The 24,068-nt window shown below is 39.8% G+C and overlaps 1 protein-coding gene across 1 annotated transcript in view; it reads right to left on the bottom strand.

The window, feature by feature from the left end:
- Nucleotides 1-3,534: 3,534 nt before the first annotated feature.
- cds1 (CDP-diacylglycerol synthase (phosphatidate cytidylyltransferase) 1) overlaps nucleotides 3,535-24,068 on the bottom strand; it is a 33,159-nt gene continuing 12,625 nt past the window's right edge. Inside the window, exons 2-13 of the mRNA XM_044332138.1 lie at nucleotides 20,984-21,141; nucleotides 16,817-16,913; nucleotides 16,512-16,609; nucleotides 14,750-14,889; nucleotides 12,349-12,407; nucleotides 11,454-11,536; nucleotides 10,390-10,477; nucleotides 8,140-8,208; nucleotides 6,858-7,010; nucleotides 6,399-6,518; nucleotides 5,097-5,200; nucleotides 3,535-3,964 (exon numbers count right to left, since the gene is read on the bottom strand). Of these exons, the coding sequence (XP_044188073.1) occupies nucleotides 3,829-3,964; nucleotides 5,097-5,200; nucleotides 6,399-6,518; nucleotides 6,858-7,010; nucleotides 8,140-8,208; nucleotides 10,390-10,477; nucleotides 11,454-11,536; nucleotides 12,349-12,407; nucleotides 14,750-14,889; nucleotides 16,512-16,609; nucleotides 16,817-16,913; nucleotides 20,984-21,141 (1,305 nt within the window). The 3' untranslated portion in view covers nucleotides 3,535-3,828. The remainder of the gene's footprint in view (nucleotides 3,965-5,096; nucleotides 5,201-6,398; nucleotides 6,519-6,857; nucleotides 7,011-8,139; nucleotides 8,209-10,389; nucleotides 10,478-11,453; nucleotides 11,537-12,348; nucleotides 12,408-14,749; nucleotides 14,890-16,511; nucleotides 16,610-16,816; nucleotides 16,914-20,983; nucleotides 21,142-24,068) is intronic.

The following is a 24,068-nucleotide window of genomic DNA, read 5'->3' as shown; positions in this document are numbered from 1 at the left end:
CCATTTGAAATTGGAAAAATATGTATATTTGATCCCGAATGATGTGTCCAAAACAACAACAGTGCCTTGTACTCCAGAGGAGGGCATCTGATCTCTTGCACGCCTTTTTGCCCGCAGCACAACTAGACAGTTGTTGTTTTCTTTTATGCAAAATGAAGAAACTATTGAACCGTGCTGATTACGGTTACGATTACAGAACAACTCTCTCGAATGAGTCATCAGAGGCTCTGTGAATGAACGGAGCCAAAATCAGTTCCACGGTGCAGTTCAAGGATCAGGTGTCGTGTGTTGTGTTTGAATTGAAATGAAATAAATTACATGTTGAAAGCTACAGTCCTATAAATTACCTATAAATTCAAGTGGCACACTCCAGACTTCATATTAAAAAAACAGCCTAAATAATAATAATAATAATTCAAATAATTTGACAATCAGCTGTTTGTCTTGATTCTTGTTTCCCATTTTTGGTCAGATTGCTTTAATTTGAAGATCATCCAGATATCTACATCATCTTGTTCAGGATGTTACCTGGACAGTGACGGTTGCAAACAGAAAAGCCTGTATAGCAGTAGTGTGTGTGTGTGTGTATGTGTTTTGCCAGAGAGAGGATTTAGTTATACAGTACAATACAGCTGGTCCCAAAAATCCACCCAACACCCCCCATTCATTTCAAATGGTGAGAAGGGGGAGAAACACACTAAAATGCACTTCTATGAGAAAATGTGAACACAACAACCTGGACAAATAAATTATAACATCCTGTCCAACAACTGAAGGAAGTTAACAGAATACAGTGACACACATTGCACGGGCCGCAGATGTAAATGTTAGTGCTCCAAAGTCTGAAAACCCCCCCAAGTTCCAAAAACTCTCCTCTGCTTGTTTTGGTTTCTTCAGGACAAAGAGGGGATGGTTTGGATCTGGGGCCCTTGGAGCTTTTCCAATGACGGAAGGAAATCAGTGTTAATCAGACAGTGCTTTGGTAAACATTTCTTTTGTGAAACGCTCTGGATTCAATCAGAGAGAATCTCATCGGCCCCCGTCGGGCGCAAAAAAAAAAAAAAAAAAAAAAAAAGTGGCCTTGTAACACGCTTATAATGCATGGTCTGATTCATCACACGGGTGAACATGTGATTCATCACACATGCCTGAGTTAAATTATGTCATACACTGAAATCTCATCCATATTCTAAGGAAACTTGCATAAGATAAAAACATTGCTAATATAAAAAACTGCCCAGAATATCAGATTTTTATATACTTAGATATCTGCATATACAGTACATGCTGTATATGCACACATAATACAGTATATATAGTCCATATATACTCAAATCTTATATCATCATTGCAGAGAGCAGTGATAATCATATTATATTGCAAACTACATTCAAAAATTAATCATAAAACAGTGATTTAATGCATAAGAAGACTCTAAAATAGCATTATTTTTTTTTAAAGAGTTTGACAAATGTTGAGTCCAGAGATGTGGGATCTGCGGAGTGGTCTGCTGGGTCTACACCCCACCCCCACCCCACAGCTACAGTGCAACTAAAATCATTGGTTAACCGGATAAAAGGAAGCACAGTCTTATTTATATTTCAACATTTTGGGAAATACTCTTATTGGCTTTCTTTTCAAGAACTGGATGAGAAGATACATATCAATTTCATGTCCGTGTATGGAGCAGTATGGATTCTAGAGCTAGCAGGCGATTAGCTTAGCTTAGCTTAGCATAGAGACTAGAAGCAGGAGGAAACAACTAGCGTGTCTCTCTTCAAAGTTATGCCTCTAAAGCTCACTAGATCACATGTATCTTGTTTATTTGATATGAATAAAAACAGAAATGTAAATACAATTAATTGTGTTTTTACAGGGAGTTTATCAGTCCAACATTTATGGGCTTTCACACCAAAAGTTCAACACTGAGCAGCACATGTTCTTTATTTCCACAGAGGAAATCAAGTGGGCTGTGCCAGTTGATTTTCCGGCAGGTTTTGCAGCCAAAGTTCAATCAATTTGAAGTTATTTATGCTGATCATCAAAAACTCACATCCGATGGGATTCTGGCATCGACAGGATGCAGAAGTTTTGGCAGCAACGATTTTTACTGTAGAGAAGAACGGAGAAAAAGCTCCTTTACGTTGCTGAAATCCTCTGATTCTACTCAGTGAAAAGTCTTGGGAATCACATAAAATATCAGAGAGGACGATTATATACCAGGATGGAAGATTAATACAGTATTGTGATTGTTTTGATTTTGATGGAACTAGCATCCTAGCTAGCTGCTCTGCACAATTACGTGCTGCTCCTCATTCTGCGCATCTCACACAAACTGTTTGCTGTTGTACGTTCAAACCGTTAATTAACATGTTAATTAGTGAGATTTAGGCGCCTTTGTAGGCAGATATTAGAGCTTTGGTCAGACTCAGGGTAGCTGTTTCCCCCTGTCCCCAGTCTTTATGCTAATTTAAGCTAATCGCCTCCCGTCTCCAGCCTCGTATTATCTCCTACTCACGCAAAAAAAAGCAAATAGGCGTATTTCCCAACATGTCAAACTATACCTTTTAATTTCTTTACACAATCTCTAGTAAAAGTTCACCCAGTACACCCTCTAACACCCTCAACTTCAGATCAAACCTACATCCCTGCCTGTTAAAAATCTAATTTGTTCATGCTAAAGGCTACAAATGAGTTACATCTCTTTTTTTTTTTTTTTTTTTTGCATATCATTTCTCATAGCTTAAAAGTGTTTTTCATTTTTCCCCCAGCAGGTCACACAAGTAGTTATATATTAGGTATTTGTTCAGCTAAATATTTTCACTATATTTATGTACAACACATTAACTTGAGTGTTTGAGTGCACTGCTGATGCTCTAGTTTCTGCGTTAACATGCCTACAAGTCAATCATCTGTTGACTTTTATTGTGCCAGTTATTTAGATTTAGACAGAAACCTAAAAGCTAAAAGTTCACACTGTGGAAGAGGAGAATAAACATGGCTTGGTTTAGCAGTAGCCCAAGACGGGACTTGCGTACATGCTACATGTTTTGTTTTGTTATGCTGTGAGGTTAAGACAATTACATAAGAGCGTTGTCTATAAAACAGTGTCTACAGTATGTTTGACAACCCTGCTGCGTCATTACTTCACCCACCCTCAAACCCAGAAAGACAAGTCTCAATAGTCTTTTTTTTTTTTTTGCTGTAGCTCAGGTCCACATGCCCAACACTCTGGGCCCAGTTTATGCTGGTAAAAGCTTCTTAAATCCGTTTGTTCAGCTAAAGTCAGTGCAATATTTGCCGTCCACAGGGACCCTGCACATCCACCGTCCACCTGCGCTGAGAAAGCAGTGTGCTTGAGAGTCAATGTTTGTTCGATAAGACGTTTTCATCTTCAGTCTTTAGGATGGGGAGGGAGGGGGGGGGCTGCCTGTTCGCTTGTGTGTTGTTGATGTGCCGGTCCAAGTCGAAAGCAATGAAGCCGGCAAATGTTTTGTTGTTGTTGTTGTTGTTGTGGGTATTTTTTTTTTTAACTACGAGGTGATTCCAACGTAGTCTGGAGAGTCACCTCAGGTTTAAAGTTGTGATTTTGAGCTGGTTGGAAGTTGGATGAAGAGTTGGCAGGATGAGGATGACGCTCTGAGAGAGGCCTGGGATCACACACTTTACAGCCATACTTCAGATCGTGTGTGTCTTCATATGTGTGTGTGTGTATGTTTGTGTGTGTGTGTGTGTGTGTGTGTGTATACATGCTTACACAAACTCTCCAAAACCAATCACACACACACACACTCTCTCCAGTCATCACCCTGTGAAGCCAGAGGTTCTTCACTCAGCCTGGGCTGCAGCGGGGGGGAGCATGCCCCTCTCTCTCAGTTGGGAGTGCAGGGTGTGGAAGATGCTGAGCTGCTGCTCCGGTTGCAGCATCAACAGCTGCTGCAGCACTTTGCTCGGGTTCGGTCCCCTAAAGGATGAGAACAGGGTTAAAAACCTCAACTTACAGCAATATTAGAGGAACCATATCTAACAGAAACTCTTCTCTACCTTCTTTCCTGCTTGCTGAGGGTTTTGAGAACATACAAATGTAATAAATTATAAGGTGGTAAGCCAGCAGGGCGTTTTCACAGGCGACCAACCTTCATCTAACAGTAATTCTTAGGTGTATAATTTACGTTGGCAGGTAAAAATCTTCTAAGTTGCAGCTGTATCTTGAGGTGCACCAATTACTGTAGTCAAGAGACAACAAAAGTTTGTTTTCTTCTGTTTACAATGACAACATGGACTTCTCACAGTATCTGTTACACTTAAAATCAGTGAGTATGAGATCATTTCTGCTCTTTCCTGAGCTGAAAAAATGAATTGAAAACACATTTGTAGACTTGAAATTGCATTCTAACTTGTTATTGTTGTCATTATACTGCAGCGATATTGTTATTGTTAGGAGGCCTTTGTGGGTTTTTTGATGGTTTTCATTTGCTTTACAAACAAAGAACAATGATATATAGCGAGCAGCGAGTCTTTCCTTTTCTAAAACTGAGAAATTATTGCAGTGTTGCTTTGTTTCTTTTTATTTTTAAGAGCTTAAAGCCTGGAGATGATTTCGAGTCTATCTTAATACAACACTCACATGCCATGTGTGTGTTTTAAGTGTTACTGATCCTCATGTCCATACTGGTTGTTAATCTCTTTACACAGAAACTGGAGACTCGTTCCGGACACACAAATGCATTGAAAGGTTCAGCTGAAGCTTCAGCAGTCTGAGGTCGACAAATCAAACGGGTATATCATCAACAAACCTACACGCGACTACCAGGACGTTTCCCTCCACTGTAGAAAAGTAGCCACTCTATCTGGCAAACTCAGACTGCTGAAATCTCATTTTAGCATTTTTGCATGAAACGTGAAGGATTTGTCCCCAATTTCTTACAGTGGAGTCACCTTATAACCAGTATGGAGAGAAAAAATGATCATATCTACTTCAACGTACATATGACAAGTGAGATAGATTTGAAATACTAACAAATGAAACCTGAAATGGAACTTGATGGTACATCATCTTATATTTCACTCCTCTAAGCCTCCATTCCTCCTCTTACCTGACGAAGCTGGCTATGTAGACGTGCGTGAAGGTGGCCATCAGGTACTGACAGTCGAATCGGTCCATGATGCCGCCGTGGCCGGGGATGGTGCTAGCGAAGTCCTGAAGGAGAGGAGAGACATCAGGACTCAGGTATCTGATAAACTTTGGTTGAACATGTCATTCATCTGGTTGTCTTGGCATGAAAATATTCAAATGTGTCCCTGGTGAGACGGAAACAGCTCAATTTCAATCATATCTCCCTCCCTCTCCTCAAGCTTTTTGTCTCTACACACTGTCGACTGTCAAATAAAAGCAAAAATGCCCAAAAAAATCTTAAAAAGGTTGTTTTCCTTAATCAAAATGTGCAAACTGCTTTTTTGCTTTCTGCTTGAAGGTATTTCACAAGATTTATTATTATTATTATTATTATTATTATTATTATTATTATTATTATTATTATTATTATTTTAATATAGGCAACATCTTTGGTGTTTCTAACATGTTTTTTGCAAAGATCACCTGCTAATGTATACAGTTACTAGATGTAGATGTGATGAAGAGGCAGTCAGTCTATTAATGGTGAACGGGCTGCATCAATATAGCACCTCTCTAGTCTTCTAACCACTCAAAGCACTTTTACCCTACATGCCACATTCACACAAACATTCATGTGCTGATGGCAGAGGCTGCTGTACGAGGTGCCAACCTGCTCATCAGGAGGAGTCTAATCATTCACACACACTCACACTGACGGCATGACGCCATCGGGAGCAATTCGAGGTTCAGTATCTTGCCCGAGGACACTTCCACATGTGGACTGAAGGAGCAGGAGCTCAAACCGCCGATCTTCCAATTTACAGACGACGCGCTCTACCTCCTGAGCCACAGCCACTTTAATCTACCTCAAGGTAAAAGAAGCACTGACTAAACAAAACAGTAAAGGGCGCAGATAACTGAAAAATGACTTGTATTCATACTGAAGTGGAGCCGCTCAGGGGTCGGCTGCAGTTTTCCTCGGCAGCCTGCAGAAGTGATTTTGTGCTGTTGTGTGCAGGATGAAAGCAAAGTGCTGCTGGGCTACTGTCACTTTAAGTAAAATCTCAGCTTCCCCCACGGTTAAAGCAGTCCAACCAGTTTCTGAAATATTTGCATGCTTCTCTTCAACTGATATATGTGTCTGTGAGCTTGTAGCTTGAGAAGATTCACTCAACTTGTTAAAGCAGTGTTTTAAGTAGTGAAGTAATATATACACTGCTGAGATGTTAACTAACATGATGACGAGACAGAAGAAATTTGAGCTGATGAAACATTTCCTTACTTTGATTTTGAAGGCTCGCTTGAATCCGCTGGCAAAGAAGCCGCCAAACGGCCCGATGAGAGACGCGAAGGACGACAGGAAGATGCTGTGGATCTGAAAGGGGTACAGGTTCACCGTTTTCTAAAGGAGAGACGGGACAAGTATTAAAAAACAATTAGATTAACAGCAAAACAATCATTTTAATTTGCTCTAAAGCCATGAGTGTGCAAAACAAATACTGTAGGTGATTTGAAGAGCCAATTTCAGCTCGAGATGTTGTACTTTCTCTAGATGTAATATGATGTAAAATAGATGTAAAATATTTTTATAAGACAACAATCCACAGTGTTGTGAGTCCCTAGGAATCAGAAGTGGCGCATAAATTGGCGATAATGAAATATATTGTATCATTTAAAACGTAATGGTCTTTATTGATGAAAAGATTTTCAAATGAAATGAACAGAGAGATTAAAGTCTTACCCATCTCAGCGTGTTTTGTATCACGGCAGGAAGAGTGTACTCCTGCATCACAAAGATATCAGAGGGTTCGCATTCAACCGTAAACCTGTTGGTCTCGCTGTTGTAGCCCACAGGACACACGAAGTACTGGAACTGAGACAGCAGGTAGGCCAGCTGAAGGTACGACAAGACACGACAAGACACAAAGAAAAGATCAGCTGCTTGATTATGAGCATCGATGACTGCTAGGTTGGAAAACTGGACGTCCCCGTTGTCAATATGTTTGTGGAGATGCTGCAAACATCGCAGTCAGCATTGTACTGGCCTGACTTATCAGACGACATTCACAAGACCAGTGATCATTTTTGAATGAAAGTGTTGCATTATGGATTGTTTGTAGCCTTGATGTTGCTCTGCTAGCGAGTGTAGTTTGGCTCAGTTTAACCTGCAGGAGTTTCTGAAGTCTAGTGTAGGTTGTGTCTTTTTTTTCTTGCGGGGTGAAATAAAGTTATGACGAGCCGAAAGCATCTTCCGACGTCTTTACTGCAGAAACAGACCGGGCTCTGAATCGTCTGTCAGGCAGCCGAGAATATACTGCAGGCACACAGATGACGAGGAGCTCAAAAAAGGAAAGTCTGGAGAATGCTAACTGCCAGAGAAAATAATTTTCGACCGCTTCCATGAGCCTGACGAGAGAGAGAGTGTGTGTGTGTGTGAGAGTGTGTGACTGATAAACTAAACAAATGTTGGGATTTATTTTCTGCTTTAACAGACGTTTTTTCTCTTTTTTACGAGAGAAAAGGCTTCAAGGATGAGGACTCTCTTCTCATTGTATAAAGAGTATCTCAGGGAAACTTTCCCAACAGGACGAGTGTGATAGTGTGTTGTATCTTCAAAAAGTCTCAGGTGCTGGAAAGGGGTGGTTGACTTATAATCAGGGTCGTCTTATATTCTGGCCAATACGGTACTATTTAAAAGTCCTTGTTGAGAAGAGAAATAAAAATCAGGTGACTGAATGTTATGATAATCTGGTAGTTGTGAGCTTGATAGAAAATTGCCACCAGTTACAACCCAAACAACTCATATGTTTTGGCAGTTTCTTATCTACTCTAGCGTTTAGCAAGATTTAGACTTTGCATTCTGCTCTATAAACCTGTCTCGTTGACATATATGAGCTACTGCAAACAGCAGACACAAAAAAAAATCACTACCTTACCTGCCGTGGGTACTTGTAAACTGTGTGTAAAAGGAAATACGGACCGTGCAAGTGAGTGAGTCGTAAATGCAAATGGAGTATACTCACGATGAAGCCAAAGACCACAGTGGAGAAGAAACCTCCGATGAAGCCCTCCCAGGTCTTCTTGGGTGAAAGCTGCAGGCGGGTTGGAGACAGACACAGAGTCTTTCACATCAACGTGACGCAGTTTTTACTCTCACTCTCACCACAAACTACATATGATTTAGAATAAACCTCTTTTCTTCCTGCTCTCCTCTGCTCTCAGTTACTGAACAGCTCTTGTGTTTGGACAGATAAAGTTAGAAAGAGTAAATCTTCATTTATTTAAGATTAGAGTTTGACCCAGTAGTGTTCAGTAATTTGGTCAAAGGAGTTCAGGAGGGCACCTGAATCTTTCACTTTCACAGAGTCTCAACCTGGAGAGTTATTCATTAGCAGGTTTGTCTTGACTGCCAAGTCTATTCAAGGCCGGAGGAAGAACAATAAGATGTAGAATGAACGATACAAAGTAAAGCCGTGTCCAGATTACAGGAGTTTTATAATCCGAACTGATTTTGAAACGCACATAAGGAGAATCTTCACAGATGTTCTTCTCTCTAATCTCAAACATGCACACGGTACAAGATTTGAAAATAATGCCTCGTAACACACTACAGGATATTATAAAGATTATTGTGCCAGAGGGAGCAATGCACCACCTCACGTGACCTCATGGGGAAACAAGATGGAGACTGACATGGTTTAACAACTTGCTTTAGTAAAGCAAAAAAAACAAAAGCAGAGGGTTAAACGAGTCTGGATGAAGACATTGTTGGGGTATCTGTTGGGTTAACTGTTTTAATATCTGTCAACAGTAAGTAGCATGCTAGCTAACGTTAGACTCAAGGCCTAGAATGTTTATTGTTGCTTGGCAACACCATCAGCTGTTCCGGAACTAACGTTAGCTTGTAACGTTATTGGCTTTTGTGGTCCTGTTCGGAAAGTAGAGAGTCCCAGATCAGATTTATCTCCGATTGTCAGGAGGGGTGAATCTGGGATAAATCGGCTCCAAAACTCCTGTAGTCTGAGCCCGACTTAGGAGACAAAACAAGCTCCTACTTCCACTGATTTTTCTCCAATTAATTCAGCTCAAAATCATGTGTCAGCAGCCAAAGGAAGGTAGCCCAACGTCCTTCATTTACAATTTAAAACAGCTGTCTATATGATGTCCTTCTCCATTGCTATGTCCACCAGCGAGGATCCCGAGATGTTCCCGGGCCTGATAGGATATACTGTATAATCCCCTCCAGTGTGTTCTGTGTCTGACCCAAGATCTTGTCTTAGTTGTCCCCAACACACACCTGCAGGAAAGCTTCCAGGAAGTATCCTGATCAGATGCTTACACACCTCAACTGGCTCATTTTAACACAAAGGGGTATCACTTCTGCTCTAATCTACTTACAGATCTTCAAGGAGCTCATTCTGTCCTTAAGACTGAGTCCAGCCTTCATGACCATAGGTACGGGTTAGAACATAGAAAGTTGGTATAATGAGATAGTTGACATCCTTCGCTTGGGGCAGCCACTCCTTCCCAAGTACTAATTGCAAGTTTTATCCCCGACCACTTAACATTCAGCTGCAAACTACCAAAGTGCAGGCTAATGGTCATGGTTCAATAAAGTTAAATTGAGTATAATTGCTAATTTCATAATAACGTATCAATGACAATGTGTAATGTAACACCCGTAGGGATGAACCTACAGCGACTCTGCAGCTCCCATCATCTTTATAGAAATCGATTTCAAGGCGACCAGGACTGGGTCGCTTGTAGCAAAGGCTCCAACACTTCATATTTCCTAAGTACCCCCATCAAAAAACCCTAAAAAACAACTAGGTCATGATGCGTGTGATGGGTGAATGACCTAAAGAAGCCTCATGGAGGAGTAGGAAATGTCTTCAGCTCTAAAACAGGGACTACTTTATTTGTGTCCTGAGGTCAATTACCTCACCCCGTCTCACTTCCCTCAAACTCCTCCATTTACAATTCGCGACAGTTATGGCTCATCTAAATCATGTGTCAACTGTCAATAAGCATGACCATCACTGAGCATTCACAGTGTGCAGCCCAACCATGAATGATACAGAAATAAACTGTAATAAACTGTATCTTTTCTATCTTTTCTTGACATCTGAATTTTGTCAAGGCGATAAAATCTCTACTACTGGTTTCTTGTTGTGATGCTGATCTGTTTCTACCTTTCTACTCCTTACAGACAGTAGTAAAGCCATTAAATGTAATGTTAATCTCTCACTTAATGACGAAAATGTTTGATTTACCTTAATAAGCGGAGTTCTCCCGAAGAAGAATCCGAACAGATAGGCCATGATGTCATTGCAGATCACAATGGAGATAGGGACGATAAACCTGGACAAAAAAAAGACATTTAAACAATGTTGAGAGGCGGTGGGCGAACTAACACCATCCAATCTAAAAATATATCTATTCTACTGTGACGTGAAGAAGCTACATATTGACGAAATGTCATTAGCGAAGTGGATTGTCTTTTTTTTTTATCTACCTGCCACTGTGGCAGGAATAAATTACTTATGTGGTTAAAGGAAAACTATTCTAGTGAACTAAGATGCTCTAGACTTATTAATTTTGTCTTAACCCTTATATATTGTTCATATTCTGACCCCTTCACAATATCCTCTTAAAATTAGTCTCTTCTGAAACTTCTGAAACTCTATTTTTTATTCATAAATACCTCATCAGTCATTAATAAACAGGTGATTAATCCTTAACCAAGCTTTCAGAGAGCAGAGAGGTGGTATCCTTTAGGTTTTATGCTATTTATTCATGGAGCAAAACATTCACAATAACACTATATTATAGTCTCTGTTATCTAAAACAGGAGAGCAGCCATCATGATTTCAATAAATCTTACTGAATGTGAAGAATGCAACATTTCTGAATTTTTTAAAATAAATATGGGTCAAATTTAACCCTGAATAGCCTCTCTCCTATACAAAAATGTGTATCAGCTGCACAAAAATAAAAAACTATATGTATATTCTGGGTCACTGTGCAAAAAGTCATAAAATTTAAGGCTAAATTAAACATGTTTAAGATGTTGTTACTGTAAAAATTTGACCTAAACAGTATGTAAGGGTTAAAACAGTAAACTAAAACCAAATATACTATATTTTCTATATGTGACTTGTAATTTTTCCATTAATTTTTGCCTCGTGTCACTATCTGTTGTGTTCCTGAGACTCGTAAAGCCTGCATGACAGGGCACCAACGACAGCGCACACACTCGCGACGACACGACAAGTGTGCGGTTGATAGTCGAAGACGAACAAGGAAGGTTCCTCAGGTCTGTCTGTGTCCTGCTTACCAGATCATTCCTTCAAACAGGTTCTGAATGACAAGGTGGGACTGAGTTACCACAATCAACAGGGTCACATGGGTCCAAGCAAACTGGAATGGCAAACACAAACACAAACACCACCGTGTCACTGCACTGGAATGTAGCCGTGCCTGCTCAGAAGTTGGCTCGTGTCAGAAATAGTGGAGTCATACAAACAAACAGACGAGGTGAATGACACTGACAAAGCCACACTGCAGAGAAAAGAGACTAACACTCATCAAACAAACAAACAAAACAAAACAAAACAAAACAAAAAAAACAGAAGCATATGATAACGTGAGACGAGCAGGCAGCAGATGGACTGTGGGATAAGTGTGACAGATTTATCGGACGTATTCAAACATGAATTTTGCAAAGATGCATGCAAGAAATGACAGCAGCATAAAGAAATTAAACAGTGAGTGAGTATATGAGCTGAGTCAGTGCTTTCTTTTGCCAGGAAATATGACGCACTTTGGATAAATGTGTCTGCCAAATAATCTAAAAAAAATTCAATTAGTCAATAAAATCCAGATAGTCAATAAAGATAGTTTGAGCTGATAAAATTAGGTGCTTAAAAAGGTAGAAGAAGAAGAAGAAGAAGCAAAACAGATGCAGAAGTGAATGAAATAAAGCTGAAACCATTGCAGAAGTCCAGCATTTATCCAGGATCAATTCTTTATAGTAATTAACAGAAACCACAAGACTTCTACAACGGCAACATCAGAGCATAAAGTGAGTTTCCAAAAAATCTTCTCAGAGGGTAAAAACAGAAAGAATGAAGCAGTGGGAGGGGTTGGACGGGAAGGGTTAGTGGTGGTGTAGAAGAAGAAGAGGAGGAGGAGGAGGAGGAGGAGGAGGGAGTTACTTGGCTGATACACACCATATAAAACTGCAGGCGGTAATGTTTCTTCACTAAACTCAGCACAAACATGCAGAAACCTGTGAAAGAGTAGACAACATGCTGTCAGTTTTTTTTTTTTTTTTTACACAAAATTGAAATATAGATTAAAAAATACATATAACAAATGATATATATATATACTGTACGGGGAGGTGTGTGTGTGTGGCATGCCTGTGACTGAACAATTCAGATTATTACACTGCTTTTAATTCGGACGTATGAATGTGTATTGAGAAGGCAGTTTCAGTTGGAAGATCATGTGTCGGCTTTGTCTACGTGAACCCGGGGAGACCCTCGGGGGAGCTGTTACCGCCAGCAGATTGAGGAGACGCTATCTGGTTCAGAGCGTCCTTGGGGCTTAAACTGCGGCTGATGCCTGGCTGGGAACGACTGAAAGACAACAACGCTCAGGAAGAAGAGGAAGAAGAAGAAGTGTGTTCGACCCACTTCAGACTCTAAAAATGAAGCACTCAGAGATCAGTAGACTGGACCTCTTATTCATCCCGGAGGAAAACTTAACTGACACAGCAGCAGCTAATAAAAATCAAGCTGCAGCTGCTATGATTCTGCTATCAGCTCGTCGCCATGAAGCAACAGAAATGTGGTGGTTTTTTTTGCATGTTGTAGCACATTTTGCTGATAATTTTCCAGCACATAATTTATTTTTGTTTCACTACAGACTTGCATGAGTTGGAGTTTTCTTTTATTGTTGTCACAGATATCATTATGTGCTACTGCAGCTCAGAGTGAGAACTGATTTGCGTTACCACACAATGATAGAGTAACAAAACAAACATAGAGCTGTTTACTGTCAGGACTCCACCCAGAATTCCTGTATATGATGCTGCTTTCAATTTCAGAAATATAAAACATTTATATATATTGTATTATAGACAAGAGCTACACCAGTACTGGATTTTTGACACCAATACCAATATTGATATTTGAGAGTTTAAAATTGGCCGATATTATTGTTTTTTGTGTCAGAGGGTGGCACAACTTGCCTTTCTTACTGCTGGTATCAACTTCATCAGGTATCTGGAAGTATCACCATAATTCCAGATATATACTATATATATATATATATTATTCAAATAGAGGCTCATGAAAAACACACAATACACTGTTGAAAGATTAGAAAACCAAAGTGTCGATATTCATCATAAATACAATTTGATAAGGATATCTTAAATTTGGTTAAACAAACTATGTCATGGCTACACTCTTTCTAAATGTCCTCAAACATATCTTTCTGTTTCCCAAAGACTCGCCACACTGTCATTTATTACATTTAGAAAGAGTACAAAGTATCATCAGGCTCTCGATCGGGTACCGAGGCTTCGAACTGACTCATGTGTGTCGCTGAATAAAAAGTTTTTGTCCCTCACGGGTGCGGCTACAACACCAGAGCAATATCTGCAAGCCAGACACAATAAAACATGTGTAGTATTCATGTTGCACAACACTGTGTTTATCAATTTATGGTGATAAATCATGTGTTTATAATGACTATTTCTTCACTCGGCTGAAAAAACGTTGTTGGCGTTGCTTTCTAAATGGAATAAAAGGAAAATATTTGCTCAGTGTTGCAAGTCTTTGGGAAACAGAAACAGAAAGTATCTACAGTTTTTTAGGGCTCAGCATCTGTAGTTTCTTGTGACATATAAGCTGACACATCTATGATGAGCTGAAATCAGTGGGCTCTATTATAAAATTTCGTGAGAATATACATGTTAAACCTTCAAATCTCTGGAAGGTGATTTTCATTCTGTACTGACATGAATGGAAACCAATGGCTGCCTTAAAGGAAGGAAAAAAACATTTTAAACACCTGTATGCTGTTAAACTTGTTCAGCAGCAGTGTAAAGTAATGTGATTCATTATAAAAGTAAATAGAAACCCACTGTGTGATCCATTAAAGCAAATTGTTTCCGTGTTCTCAGGAAAGAAGCTTTTCTTGTTAACCGACGCATGTTTTTAGATATGATGTGTATGAATATGTTGATAGCAGCCACAGCCTCAATGTTTATGGTTTTATTACACATCCTGCTGCAGTTTACCAGAGTAATAAATCATCTTATCAGAGGATGAAAGCTCCAGGAAAAAGCATAAAGAGCTCACATCATTCTAAATCAGTTTGTTAACTCATATGTGAGTTTATGCTGCAAGTCTCCCCGAGGTCTTTGTTTCTCTTTTTTCTGTTCTATTTTCTCCCCGGTATTGTTATGTGTAACTCATCTCTGCTATAAACTCTCTGCGTCTGTGGTGAAATCTAATCCGTCTCTTTAAAAGAAAACATGAGCGGAGGCGGAGGGGCCAAAGAGCATGTGTGTTTTGTCGAGATATAACTGTCGTATCGTCTCGAGGGCTCGAGACTCACCTGCCAGGTACAAAGCGAAGGAGATGAAGCGGTGGTAGCGAGCCAGGAACTGCAGGGGCTCCTCCCTCTGCACCAGAGCCCCGAAATAATCCGCTACGGTTTCACCATAGAAGAAGTAGTTGACACAAATTAAGAAGTACCTGAGGCAAAGACAAGAGAGAGGATTACTTTTTCATTTTATTTGTTTTTGGTTGTTTTTTCGCCCTGATATGCTTGAGTGCTTCTTGGCAAAGCTTTGTGTATACTTTCCTGTGTGTGTGTGTGTGTGTGTGTGTGTGTGAGTGTGTGTGTATACAGTATAAGCTTGAACCATTTGGTTTTTGTTGCACACCCATTACACAAAGATCTACACTGTGCTCTCAGTAATGCATCTTGCCCGCTGTACATTGACCTGCCTGCTATGTGTGTATGGGTGTGTGTGTGTGTGTGTGTGTGTGTGTGTGTGTGTGTGTGTGTAAGATATAAGAGGTGGTTATGGGGGGGTGGCCTTGGTGAAAGGGGCAAGTTTCAATTAGCCTTCATTTACTTCCAACATGGCAGTGATCTTTGCTCCTGGTTGCGCCGTGCGATGTTGTTACACGTGTATATGTGTGTGTGTGCGTGTGTGTGTGTGTGTGCGTGGATGTGTATGCAAAGGTGACCTGGTAACAAAAACACTGGAACAGAAATAGGGACAAACACACAGGCAGCGTGGAGGCGGGTGGGTGTTTCAGAGAAACTACCTGCAGACACAGCGAACCTGAGTCAGCGTTTTACTGGAGGAAGAGGAGGGTTAAATGGGGCGCGACGGACTGAAGAAATGACTGATGGCTCTGTAACAACAACAGGCCACTGTGTAGGGCCAGTATAAAAGCAGCAGGGCCAAGTATTTAATTACATTTGTCAGCACTATTACAAATATGATACCTGAATTTAATACGGATACCAAAACAATACTCAAAGATGTTCAACAAAAGAAGCCAAAGATCCCTTAGATTAGTGATTAGTCCAAAAACATAAAATTAATCAGAAACTATTTTTATAATCAAATAATTGTTTTAGTCATTTTTATAGCAAAAATACCAAACATTTGCTGTTTTCTGTTTTGCTTTGTCATAAGTGATTTTTGGGTTTTGGGCCGTTCGTCGTACAAATTTGTGATGTAGAATCTAGATGTGAGTGTACAATGTGTATGTTTATGTAAGTTTATATGTGGAGGACTATGTACATACATTTACATGTATGCATTTTTCCTTTTTTTTTTCCAAAAACACACAAAAAAAATCAAGAATAAGACGTGTGAAGATGGGAATACTTGGGCATTTTCACTATTTTCTGACGTTTTCTAAATAAAAGGATTAATCGATGTTTCAAGAAAATTATAGGCAGATAAATAAATAATGACAATAATCATGTTATTGGTTGCAGCTCTACTTTATAGTTAATACTCTCTGTTATAGACACATTTCAGTTGGCAATAAAAAAGTATTGAGGTCCAACAGCCAGCCCTGTTTAAAGGTTTGTGGCTTTACATTAAGTACTAGATCGTCTTGGTTTGTTCATCTGATTTATTTTCTAAAGAGCTAAACAGTCTGCTTTCTACTGCAATTAACCTCATGTTGACCTGATGTCATGCAGTTATAAACAAAGCTTTGAATTCCAATAAATACACAAATACTACATCTAGAGAGCAGCATTAAATTCTTCAGTATTGCTTTTTTTTTTTTTAACAATGCATCTACTGTATATCTGCTGTTTCACTGTGAAAATCAATTCTCCTTACCAGCTTAGTGTCCTGAACCAAGGGAGCTCATAGGAATGGTAAACTCTGTAGCCGATGGTGATGATTTCTTGGAAACACTTGATTTGGACAGTCATGACCTACGTCAGAACGATGAAAGAGAGCAAAAACTGTGACGTTAAAACTCCACCACACAATACTTCAGTCAGTTAATACACAGACGCTTTATTTTTTGGTTTTTTGGAAAGGTTTTCTACTTACAGCTATCAGATATGACAAGAACTGACAGCAGAATAGATGCATGCAGGACTTCCTGTATATAAAGACTATCGATCATTGTCACTTACCACTAATATAAGAGTGATAGGTCCCATATAGATGATGAGGAAAAAGCCAGAAATCATGGCTAAAGACAGAACCCCTCGTATCCAGTAGTTCTTCCATCTGCGGAGAACAGAAACTCTGAATTACTGATATGTATATAGAATCACATGGATATTTAATGAATGTGTTTATGCTTCATTGGAGTTTTCATTCAAAAAAAAAAAAAGGCTTTAAGTCATAATTATATGATTTACTGTCGGACTTCATGGTTGTATTTTCTGTTCTGTAAAATTGACTGCATAAAATTCCTCATCAGAAGCATGAAATCATAACAGTAGATCATTGAATTTACAGCACTGACATGCTTATTCATATCAGCTGACTGGTGCAGTTAAAGAGGCGGGTGATACAAGAGAGGAAGCCTTCAGGGCCGTGTTTGTGGCATTTATGAATGACTGCCAGGAACAACCACAATATAGGGTCATACTGACTAGATTTATGACCAGCAGCGAGAATTTAAATGTTTGGAGGTGTGGTGGAAACTGCCATGATCAAATGAATGTGGCAGTGAGTATGCAAAGATAACAGAGACAGTTCCCAGGGAGTTAGCAAGATGGCTAATTTGTTATATGGCAATTAGGTTTTCTGTGTGAAGATGATTAAAGGCCGTCAAGCCCGTTTTTAGTTGTGAGAAAAAGGCGAAAGATGCCGAGGCGGTAATTTCTAAGATAAGTCATACTTGTATTATCACCAAAGCGTCAAGGTCAGTCATGAACTCAGAAATAATGACCAGATGGTTGAACTTAATTAAAAAATGAGGTGGATCCTAGAAAATAAGCTCCGCAATAGTAGGGGTTATGAAAAATATATAACATGAGGTTTTATGATTTAATAATGGGGTTTTTTCTTTGTCCCAGGACAAAAGCCTCAGTTTGCTCTGTATTGTTTTTCATGCACAGCTTCCAGGGTATTATTATAGTATTTTTTTGAGTCTTTCTCTTATAAGTTTTGAGTTTAATACTAAGTTGAAGGGTGACCTGAAGACTTATTGGCCCATTTGAAGATTTTTCCACGTCAGCAGTTTGAAAACAAAAGTAAAGTACAGCTTTAAGAGTCAATATTTAGCCTTTATAATGTATATTACTCACTGTGAATTTTTCAATTTGTTTGTTTTTTTCATTTTTAATCATTTGAAAACCCTGGCATCAATCACTTTTAGAAGTAACAGCAGTACTTTGAGCTAAATGCTAATGTCATTGTGCTAACATGCTTATATTTAGCAGGTGTAATGTTTACCATGTTCATCATCTCAGTTTAGCGTGTTAGCATGCAAACATCTGCTACTAGCTAAACACAAAGTACAGCTGAGGCTGATGGGAATGTCAGTTTTGCAGGTATTTAGTAATAAATTGCACAAATTAAATTTTTTTTACCTGGCTCTAGAGGAAAAGTTAAGGTTAGAATTTAATCCTAATAGGGACATGAATGTCTGCACCAAACTGCATGACTATCCATTCATCAGTTGCTGAGAAATTTCACTCAGAACCAAAAATGCAAACCTCATGGTGACACTAGAGGAAAAGCCACCAAAGTCATTAGGATACTTCCTCTGGGAACCAGGAATGTCCTACAAAATATGGTGCCCATCAATCACATAATTGTTGAAGATGTTTCACTGTAAAAGTAAATGTTTTGGCCTGTTGGTGGCACCAGATAAAAAGCCAGGGGATCACCGGAGTCAGTAGGATTCATCCTCTGGGAACCGTGGATGTCTGTACAATGGATGCTGAGATATTTCAGATATTTCTGAACAAAAGTGTTGGACCGACAGACATTGCCATCCTTTTTTTTTTTTGCTTTTTTGCTACGCCGCTTGTGTGGCTAAAACTGTGGAATGAGGCCTCGTTCTCTGGACTGTTTTTCACAACACGTCATGTCGTGCGTGTGTGTTGCTGTGAGGCAAACTGCTGCACTGCCTGCTGCCTGAGAGCAAAACAAAAGAGGGGAAACAGCGAAAAGCTGCACAGGAGCCAAGCAGTGCGGAGAGCCTGGTGCCTGCTGTATGAATGGAGGAAAAAAAAAAAAAAACAGCTGCATCATGAAAAAAAAGCTGCTGCTGCTTCCACTCAGCACTATGCACTCTCTCTCTCTCTCTCTCTCTCTCTCTCTCTTTGACTTCATCCCACCATCACTCACTCGCTCTTTCTTGTTAAAACTACCTCCCTTCCTCCTCCTCTCTTAACCTTCAAGTCCATCCATCCATCCCTCTCTGCGGTGTCACTTTGCACTTTCGCTCGCTCCATTCATCTGTCGCCGTCCCTCCTCCTCCCCCTTATCTCTACTACATCCCTCCATCTGTTTCTTCCCTCTTCTATTTTTCTTTCCCTCTCTTCTTCCCTTTCTCTCCCCCCCCCCCACCCCTCCCTCTCTCATCTTCTCTCTGCAGTCTGTTCATTCACAGGTCTCTCTGCAGCACGTTGGCTCTAATGGCGGTTGAGCCTGCGGGGGATTAGTGCTTCCCTCCCTGTGAGCCTTTAAGCCCTGTGACCTGGCTGTCACTCATTGGTCACACCCTCCACCTCTCATCTGTATATCAAAAAAGAGGCCTCGTCCGTTCGCGTTCAAGGTGCTGCAGACTCGGACCGCTACAGATCATTGCTGGCATGAAGTGTTTCCACACAGTAACAGTTTTTTAATAAATTGTTGGTTGTGCACAGTGAAAACTTTCAATGCATTTCTCAGATCTTACTTTCTTGTGTTTATTTTAAGATTCTGGCACTTAACGTTACATTCTTGCCCTAAATATGTCATTTAACTCCATAAATGAAGATTATTCTCCTTAAAATATGAAGGAGATTGCAACTTATGGGTTCAATATTTTGTTTATCTGGACAGAAAAACAGAATAGTATTTATTTTTGAGGGTCTTATACATAAAAGATTATGAAATGAAGTCCTAACAGGCAACATATCATTCACCTGAGTACCAGCTATACTTGTCAGCACACTTTTTCCAGAACTTCATATTCAGGTACATGAGAAAATACTTGAATGACATTTCAGTGTCTGACTGTAGGTGTGTCCACTGTAGGAAACTGGATTTTTGATCGTTTTGCATTCCACACTGGCTGGTTAATCTTTAATTTGACATTTTTAGGGTGAGGCATCCGCATTACTAACTATTAGCTAATGCTGGTGATGTACGACTGTGTGTTACTCAACAGTTGTGAATCGCTCTAAATGAGAGTGTCAGCATTTTATAAAAGGGGAATTGAAAGAAAATCAGCTGTAGTTACTTTCTGAACTCTGTAGGCCTTTGGGTATCAGTAAATTCACTTTTATTACATCTCAGTAGGAAAAGAATGATCAATAACTCTTGTTAAAGATGGAGGGAAAACTGCTCGTTACAGCAACATTATGGCTAAATCCACTTAAATAAGTCCTCAGGCTTATTTGGTTCCCTGTATGTAAAACCCATAAATCATCTGACCTGCATATTTTAGGCCCCCATTTGCATTTTTGCAAAACCAGGAACCTGAGAGCTGTGGCTGAAGTTTGCATTTAATCCTATTTAATCCAATACTTGCATTCTCCTCCTCCTATTTAATCCAATACTTGCATTCTCCTCCTCCTCCTATTTAATCCAATACTTGCATTCTCCTCCTCCTCCTATTTAATCCAATGCTTGTAATCTGAGAAATCTGAGAGATTTTATGCTTGTCCCACTTCCTGTTGCAGGTGGCTGTGAAATCGAGCAGGAACTATATGCAGACTAGCACAGATGCATGTAAATCTAATCCTGATTTACTCAAAGTTTCTGTTATTTTAATCAATGTAATGTATATATTTACTCTTATTTAAGACTCTGTTTCCTTGTCAGGACATAATGATTCACACAGTTAAGCAGCAGACCACAGTTAACTGGTCTTCGCTGGTTTGCCACCACCTGGGAGAAAGCCTGCCGAGCTAAAATAGACTCCCATGTGAACATATAATCTTAGATTAGTAAGGCTAAGTGCTAAATGTTCATTGATCCTGCCACACAGGAGAGTGGTCGGATCAAGCTTCAAAGTAATTCCTGTAAAATGTCTAAGTGGTGACAACTCTAGTATGCACCTCAGGAACAAACTCAAGTTGTTGGCATCCATTTTTTTTGGTGTGTATATATATTTGTGTTTGAGCAGCGTGTACCTGGGCGGCAGACCCTCCAGAGCTTTGTTCAGGCATTGTGGAGTGTTGTCTGTGTCTGCTGAGGAGAGAGGAACATCTGGAGTGTCTGCTTTGGAGTCACCATCGCATTCTGCCTCCGGGTCGACCGGTAGGCCCAGCCTGTCATCACCGTCGGCCTCCTGACAGGAAACACAGGCACATGCAGATATTCAAATACTGACTTAAGATAGTGAGTGTTGACCTAACACATAATAACAGAGCAGTGTATACAAGACGATAACAGAAAAGGAAAAAAATGTAAGCATCATCATCCTATGAAAAAAAAAAAGGGCAGAGGCAGAGCGCCGTGAGCTCCTGAGATGCAAACGATAAGTAAATGTTGAGGTAGTCAAATGGTATTCAGTCTAAACCTAGAGGAGGCACACAGGAGCAGGCAGGAGGTGGTTTAACTAGGCCAGAGTTTAGACTGTCGTCTGGCAGACAGAGGAGACTGAATAACTGGTGCATGTGTCCTCTGAGCTTGGCTGGGATTCAAGTAGGTCTGTAAGTGAATGTGGAGGTGTGTGTGTGTGTGTGTGTGTGTTTGTTTTTTATGAGTAACAGGTTTCCTCTTTTAAATCACAGACAGCCTCCAGGAATTAAAAACCTTCAGACAGCGAGTGCCTTCATTCCAACGTTAATATCTACTACATTAGGACTGTGATGGACGGTTGAAATGAATGAATTAATTTTAAATAATTTTCCATTTCATAAACATACAGACGATTTACCTCTTAAATCAGAAGTAATGTGGACAAAATATGTTCAAATTACTTTCCGAAATTAAAGCTTTTGCATGAAATGTCACAAAAAGACACACATTTAACATTTTTATCCTCTTTTTCTTCCATCTGGTTTTGTTTTTTCTAAATGTAACTGTTCAAACATTGATTATAAATATATTTTCTTATTTTCCTTTCCATCATTTAATGAAATTACAACTGATTGTATTATATGTTTAGAATAATTGCTATAAAATTCTTGAAAGCCTTCTTCTAAGTATTTTGTTTTTCTTACCATACTCAGATGTTGACATCGTACTGACCTGAAGTGAGATATATTTAAATCTTTTGAGGGTTTTCTGAGCAATATGAATCCAAAGATTACAACATTTTTTAAAACCGAGCAAAATTCTCAACCGACTCAAAATATCCATAAAAGGGGAAAGTTTGATTCCACTCTCACCGGGGAAGAAGCTGCGGGATTACTGGCCGAGCACGACCGAGCTGAAAGTCTACACCTGGTGTCGACAGGTTAGCAGGCTGCTGCCCGGGAGGCAAACATTTTATTGGTGTTGATGAATCTTTAATCTGGAGTTTAACCCGGTCAACAGACACAGCCTCTTTGTCTCAGAAAACATGTCTGTGTTGTCTTTATGTGTAGATAACACACACACACACACACACACACGTTTTCTTGAATGTAACATTGAACAGTACTCAGTGTGATCACTTTATATAAACCTATATATCACATTTGTTGTGTCTCCTTCTCTTTGTATTTGCAAAATATGTCCTAATAGCAGACTAAATCACATTCTGGTTTAATTACATTTAAATTTTTTCACTTTCTGTTCTTTTGCTGTTGCATAATTTGTTCCAACATAAATTTTTATGTTTCTCACGCATTCAAAAGTTGTTGTTTTTCTGCTCCAAAGAGACACTATTCACCACAGTGCAGTAAACAAGATCCTGTAAATGCTTCTCGTTCTAGAAAGTAGAGAGAAAAACTGGGGAGAAAATGCAAACAAGCTGCTGATTATTCACTCAAGTCCCACAAGTACTTGAACTACAAATTGGATTAGATACTTGTTTTCTAAAATTCAAATGAACTGTGGAAAAAATCCTGGAGTGTTTAAATAAAGATTACAAATAAATAGCCCTAAGTGTAAAAAAAATAACTTGATCTGAAATCATAAATACTACCTGCTATCCAAGACTGAGAGTCAATCCTGCGCTTAAAGGACAAGGCTGCTGAATTTATATATTTTTCTTATTGTTAACAAATCTCATGTGCAGAGTCAAACCAACAATGAATTGTGTGTGTGTCCAAAGTCTGACATATCTTATTTCTTGGTGCCGTAGACCTCCGTTATCGTCCAAAAACTGTTAAAAACACATCAGTGAGCCACAGCGGTTCACTGGGTGAAATGTTCCTTCATCATGGAGAGTTTGGTCATGATAAGTTTGTTTAGAAAACGGCTCCAAAGACTAATAACAGCGATCATGTTTTCAGTCTCCGGAGAGTAGTTCTGTGTAAGGCAGAGGCCTAGGGTTAGGATTAGAGTTAGGGGGTTAGTGTTAGAGTTAGGGTTAGGGGGTTAGGGTTAGGGTTAGTGTTAGAGTTAGGGTTAGGGTCAGGGTTAGGGTTAGGGTTAGGGTTAGAGTTAGAGTTAGGGTTAGGGTTAGAGTTAGGGGGTTAGGGTTAGAGTTAGGGGGTTAGGGTTAGAGTTAGGGTTAGGGTTAGGGTTAGTGTTAGAGTTAGGGTTAGGGTCAGGGTTAGGGTTAGGGTTAGGGTCAGGGTTAGGGGGTTAGAGTTAGGGTTAGGGTTAGAGTTAGGGGGTTAGGGTTAGAGTTAGGGGGTTAGGGTTAGGGGGTTAGGGTTAGAGTTAGGGGGTTAGAGTTAGGGTTAGGGTTAGAGTTAGGGGGTTAGGGTTAGAGTTAGGGTTAGGGTTAGGGTCAGGGTTAGGGTTAGGGTTAGGGTTAGGGTTAGAGTTAGGGTTAGGGTTAGGGTTAGGGTTAGGGTCAGGGTCAGGGTTAGGGTTAGGGTTAGGGTTAGAGTTAGGGTTAGGGTTAGGGTTAGGGTTAGGGTTAGGGTCAGGGTTAGGGGGTTAGAGTTAGGGTTAGGGTTAGGGTTAGGGTTAGGGTTAGGGTCAGGGTTAGGGTATTAGGGTTAGGGGGTTAGGGTTAGGGAACACAGTTCTGTTTACAATGATTCTTCGTACTACAATGTAAATTTCTCAAAGAAGTTCAGTATTAAGTCAAGAGGTTGTGATATGTAGCACAACAAGCTAGCTTAGATACACACACAATACTTGTAAGTAGGATCCATCCGTTGTTGTTCGGCT

The sequence above is a fragment of the Thunnus albacares genome, chromosome 2 (genome assembly GCF_914725855.1).
Source record: "Thunnus albacares chromosome 2, fThuAlb1.1, whole genome shotgun sequence".
Classification (NCBI taxonomy): domain Eukaryota; kingdom Metazoa; phylum Chordata; class Actinopteri; order Scombriformes; family Scombridae; genus Thunnus; species Thunnus albacares.
This window is presented reverse-complemented; position numbering and strand designations above follow the sequence as displayed.